Source organism: Cynoglossus semilaevis, chromosome 17 (genome assembly GCF_000523025.1).
Source record: "Cynoglossus semilaevis isolate Cse_v1.0 chromosome 17, Cse_v1.0, whole genome shotgun sequence".
NCBI classification, from domain to species: domain Eukaryota; kingdom Metazoa; phylum Chordata; class Actinopteri; order Pleuronectiformes; family Cynoglossidae; genus Cynoglossus; species Cynoglossus semilaevis.
In genome coordinates, this window is record NC_024323.1 from 14,714,550 (window position 1) to 14,720,515 (window position 5,966).

The 5,966-nt window shown below is 46.0% G+C and overlaps 1 protein-coding gene across 1 annotated transcript in view; it reads left to right on the forward strand.

Moving 5' to 3' along the window:
* The first annotated feature begins 231 nt into the window (after window positions 1-231).
* Window positions 232-5,966, forward strand: part of LOC103393620 (protein TANC2-like) — a 24,111-nt gene continuing 18,376 nt past the window's right edge. Inside the window, 4 exon segments of the mRNA XM_025064544.1 lie at window positions 232-2,395; window positions 5,055-5,194; window positions 5,636-5,804; window positions 5,910-5,960. Coding sequence (XP_024920312.1) covers window positions 2,089-2,395; window positions 5,055-5,194; window positions 5,636-5,804; window positions 5,910-5,960 — 667 coding nt within the window. The 5' untranslated portion in view covers window positions 232-2,088.

Below are 5,966 nucleotides of genomic sequence, written 5' to 3' on the forward strand. Positions count from 1 at the left end.
TCGGAGGCAACGCAGCGTCAGCGCTGTATCAGAAAAACAGCAGTCGAGCTCAGAGACGGTAACAGCTCACTGTAACAGCTCACTGTAACAGCTCACTGTAACAGCTCACTGTAACAGCTCACTGTAACAGCTCACTGTAACAGCTCACTGTAACAGCTCACTGTTGGTTTTTGACAATATTTCTTCATGATCACTGAGAAGAAGAGTGTGTGTGTGTGTGTGTTTGTTGGTTTTGATTTGTAGGATTACCGTCAGGTTGGTGATTAACCAACCACTGCGTCCAGGTGTTAGCTTCACCAACACAGTGATTAGCCGAAGCTCAAACAGCCGCTCAGACGAGGCTCAGAACTGGTTCGAGGACTGATACTGTGACGGTGAAGTCTTCACTCGGCAACGACTATTCCACACAAACTACTATGAAATACTGTGACGTTACAAGTGGTTGGAGACGGAGTTGTTACATACATCAGCATGGTCGCCCCCTGGTGACTAACGGCTGGGGTTCGTTCTGCTTCACGCGATGCTTCACTCCAGTCCCTCTGTGGTTGTGGGTCTGACTTCTTGTGGTACTGAACCAGCAGGAAAAGAACTGCCAGCTGTGGCCAGTAATGGTGCTTGTAATTACCTCCACCGAGGATGTTGTTTCTGCTGTCGTCTGTGTGTCTGTCTGCAGGACAGATTAGGGGGGAAAAAATCACATTTGTTAACATTGTCTTAGCAGTGACTGACTGACCTGGAAAGTGACTCAAAATGATCATTTATTTGATGAAGTTTTTACAGTTTGAAGCGACTGGAGACTTCACGTTCTCAGGAATTGATGTGGGAAACTGTTGTGAGCAGCAGGAACATTTCCCTCTCATACAAAGAGCTACATTATTGTGCAGACAACAATGTGATGTTGTGATGTAGAACCCAGTACTTTGGAGTACCACAGGTGATGATTACGAAGTATCAGCACTCGGTTTCACACACAAAGGCTTCTTTCTTCGTCCCGATGAAATAATTCCTCAGATTTTGGAAGGGAATGTCGTAAATATGAATTAAAGACATCTGATCCTCACAGGATAAACACCCTCTCATTTTCTTTATCTACAACTTTTCATTTCACATTTTTCACATATTTCTGGGACTAACGTGGATTACAGCGTCTCTGCGCCGCGGACCGCAGACTCTCTTTTGTTCCTGGAGAAGAAGTTTCACTTTAATTGCAGCTTTTCTCCTCTCTTCCTGTCAACCTTCCCTCGCGGCTCTGCCGGGCCCTGCGTTTCTTCTGTTACTAGATAGAAGACGGAGCTGTGTTTTCTAACTCGGCTCACATTTCTGGATGTGCCTCTCCCCCCTCTCTCTCCCCCTTCCTCCCTCTCTCTCTCTCTCTCTTTGCCCGGCTCCTCCTGCAGTCGCTCTCTTTTACTCCTGTGCATTTTTCTGTGACTGTGTGTGTGTTGGAGGAGGAGGAGGAGGAGGAGGAGGTTCAGATTTGTTCAGTGAAGTCAGACGAGGGGAGGTCGACTCAGCAGGCAGATATGGAGGCTCTGCAGCTGAAAGAAAAACTCCTCCAACACTTGGAAACTTAACTTTTTTTCTTTTTTTTTTCTTCTTCCAAATGTGGACATGATCTCGGAGAAGAGTTTCTCCTTTCAGCAGATCTCCAGCTGCTCTCCTTCTTGTTGCTGTGACATGTGAAGAGGTCCAGCCTGTGTGAATGAACAGGAGTGTGTTTTTGTGGCTACGGACGAACAATAAGTCGGCCGGGATCGCTGCGGTAAACTCTGAGAACCTGCACTTTCTGGTTGTACTTGAAGTATCTGCAGTAAACCTGTGAAGTTCCCACTCTTCTCTTTGGCTGCTGCGGTTGTATTTTTGTTTTTATTTCAACTTGTTCAGATGTGGAGAGCAGGCTGCGGTGCTTTCTTTTCCAGGAGAGTCTCTCCCTCCTCTTATCTCCTCACTCCAACCTCCTCCATCTCTCTTTCATGTCCGTGGAGGGGGAGGAGCTCAGGACCGAAGTGAAGAGACCTGGGCAGTGATGTTTCAGTGCACAGGTCGTGCAACAGCGGTTGTCTTTGTCGACTCTCATCAGACGCCCCCATGAACCAATCAGACGCCAGCATGGACTGCACAGCTATTATTTTTAAACCGTGCGCCTGCTCCACCACCAAGTGGTGTCGACACGAGCGCTCCTCCAACCGTCGCCAGCGGCGGCTCCTGCATGGCTGCCGCTGTGGTAGAGATGTCATGGAGGCAGATGTTGTTGGCCACGCCCCCTCCTCCCTCCTGCGGCGCCTGTTTCTTTTCGCCTGCTGTTGTCGGTCTCAGGAGGACGGCCCTGAGCTGCGGCGGCATTGGGTGGCACTTCCTGTTAGCCGTGCACAAAGAGGAAGAAGAGAGGAAGAAGGTAACGTTCTCGGTCTAGAGCAGTGGTTCCCAAAGTGGGGGGCGGGGAAGTAGATGAATTCCTTATTTGTCCCAGAGTGAGTAAATAAATCAGATTAGTGTTTTTATTTTTTATTGTTGAGGATAGTGTTGAATCATTACCACAGGTGGCGCTGCAGATAAGTTTAGAAACCACAGGTCCAGACGGTGTGTTTCAGTTGTTTATTGATCATATTTGAGTGATATTCTACTCATAATAATAAAAATAACCGACCTGCTTCACTACATCTTCATGGAAGTTTAAACACATTTACTGTCAGAGAATTCTGGAGGATGACCTTTGACACCAGGTCACGATTAGAGTTTCACACAAGTCTGATTTTTTTTTGCGGTTATTTGATGCCTGGATCTGTCCGACCATCAGGAGAAGATCCAGTCAGTGGTGACTGGTTGAACCATTACACTACACATTTAGTACAGTAGGTGGCGCTATGTGCCTAAAAGCGTTGGTTATGACCTGCTATCAAATCCTACGTGACATTCAGGTGTTGGAACAGAGCGTGGGAAGAAGCAGTATTTTATTTTTGTTACTTACTGGATTTCTCCCAGTAGAAACAACGTAGATGTAGAATAAAAGGATTAGAGAAAAGAACAGCGTCGTCGACAGGAGTTAAAATATTTGATGTCAAACCAAACAGAGACGTCTGTGATTTCCATATCACGTCTTTCCACTTCATTTTTCTTCTGCTAAAAAAGACTCACTCACCCTGTCATTGACTGACCACTAACACACACGCACACACACACACACACACACGGTCATTTTCCAGTTTGCTTTGTGTATGCTTAGTTTTATTTTCAGTCTGTGATGCTTCTCTAGAGTCGGGTCCAGAATTTACAGCCATAATTACAGACTGTCAGAGAAAGAGACAGAGTATGAGCGCTCGTGCTGTGGCTCACATTCCTCTGTGTGTGTGTGTGTGTGTGTGTGTGTCTGCGTTTAGCATATGAAAATAATGGATATGGTTTAATTAAAATAGACTGCACTGTTATTTGGACGCACCAACGCTGTGTGAGTTGAATTTAAATCCCTCTCATTAAAATGACAGCGTCGGTCATCGTTTCACAGATCAGCTCGTCGACTCCGTCGCCACTTCCTCGTTTCTTCACCTAATCAGTCGAGTCACGTTAATCTGTCCTCCGGACCTGGGGGCGCTGCGGCTCGGTCCAAACGTGACCATAATCTACATCACAGACCCGTGTTCTGCCCAAGAGCCTGGAGCCCGTGATTGAGACTCTTTTGGGATGAAACGCTTACACTCACAGGCCGCGCCATGGAATGGTGGTTAGCGCTCTGGCCTTACAGCAATAACATCATGGGTTCCAGCCCTGACTCTTAGGCCACGTTCACCCTGCAGACAAAACTGAGGGCTGAAGTCCAGATTGTTCTCTCTCCACATCTGACCTTCAATGTCGACAGAGTCACATGTTGACCATGAAGTGACCGTCGTTGTGAGTGGTCGTCCGTGATGAAGGGTCCGGGCTGTGACCCCGCCCTCGCCCCCTGATGTGGGGTGAATTAAGATGATGGGTTAGAGACGGCGTCCTGTGCAGTGACTCCGGCGACTCCGTTCGTCTTTGACTCGTTGGTGGCCTGGCAGTGTGTGTGATGTCACGTTGGTTTTTCTTTTCCATAAACTTTTATTGTGTAGCCACCAGGACTATAACGTTTGGAGTGGGTTTTTCTTTTGTTTCCCTCCAGGAAGTCGTTGCACCCAGAGAAAAGAAAATAATCCCACATCTAACGCCTGATAAATCCACGCTCTGTCGACGTAAGCCCCGCCCACTGCAGTATGTGGCACTCTATCTCGTCACACCCGCGCAACACGGTGTAAACAAAACCCGTTTGGTTGTGTTTGAAGCTGAGGTCCTGCACCACAGACACCTCCAGGTGGCGATGATGTGATTAGATCGTGATGGGATGTTTACATTCCTGATGGATTCACTTACTCTCAGACTCACGTTCAAACCTTTCTGATACAAACGCTCATCGACACTGATCCGTTCTTCTCTTCTCTCATTGGTCGCTCTGCTGCCGGCGAAGCTGTAAATCTTCAGGAATAAACTTGGCGTCAAACTGGTGAGATCGGAGAAAGGGTTGGACTTTCTCTGGCTGTGGCTCCTGCCTGACTGACATTGTCTCTGGAACTGTTTAGCACAGATCTAAAAGCCAGTGTCAGCATCTGAGATGAGGAGCCACACATGGAAGGAATAATTAGAAAACCCTCTCCCTTTTATATAACTGGTGTTTAGTTTTACTGCAGTCGTTTTTTTTTTTTATCATCTACTCGCCTGCCACTAGAGGGCAAAATTGGTTGGTGATAAGACCTGGTTTAGGTTTTTTTTTGGAGCTTCTACCGATGGTCTTCATGATCCAGCCTGGAGCGACACGCAGGGAAACAGTTGAAGAATCAAACTTTGGAAAAATGTATGACATCATACAGATATAATAATCAGTTTAAAATGTTAAACCTGTGGTTCGTTTGTCTGAAACCAATAAATTCAGGAACGCTGATTAGATTCCTGTTTTCCCTGTCTCCGTGTGTGGCTTCTCTCCTGGAATTCCAGGATTCCAAGACGAATAATGGATGAACGTTTGAACTTCTGTGTTTCTCCACCAGGTGAAGATGAGGAACTGGGACCTCCGCCCTCCGTAGACGAGGCCGCCGATGCTCTGATGACCAGGCTGGGCTTCCTGTTGGGTGAAAAGATCATCAGCAGAGAACCAGGGTCTCCTTACCACGGCCAGGACGACGGACAGGTGAGAACGCAGGCGCAGACACTCAGTATTTGTAGCAGTTACTGTATTTTATATATATTTATATATTTATATATACAGTATATATATGAGAATAAAATGATGATGAAATTTGTGCTATGCTATACTATATGTATATATATTTATTTATACATATATAGCAAATATATATAATATATAAATATATATATAAACATATATTCTATATTTTTATATATACATTTATAAAATATATGTGAATATGTGAGAATAAAATGGTGATGAAATGTGTGCTACACATGCTATATATATATGTATTTATACATATATATAGCATATATGTGCTACATAAGTCTATTTAATAAATAAATGATAAAGTGATAAATCCATTAATTCTGTTCCTTGAAGTTTGTCTTTTTCTTTGCCCCCTCCCTCTCTCTCTCCCTCCCTTTCTCCCCCCCAAAGAGAATCTCTCCTTCCTCCAGTCTGGCCAGTAGCAGCACCTCCCCCTGCTCCACTCTACAGCCCCCTACAGGAGGGGAGGGCAGCAGCGATAACAGGCACGTCTCCTCCCTCCACGCCTCCGTCACCTCCCCCACCTCAACACTGGAAAGCCGAGACAGTGGCATCATCGGTCAGAGAAGACTCTTCTGAATTCAACACTTTTCTCTGGTCAACAACTAACTAGTTACCTAACTACTGGTCAGTTAACTAACTGGTTCTAACTCACCCCCTGTAGCCACATTAACCAGCTACTCCGCTGAGTCAGCGGCAGAGCAGGACGGGGGGGATTACA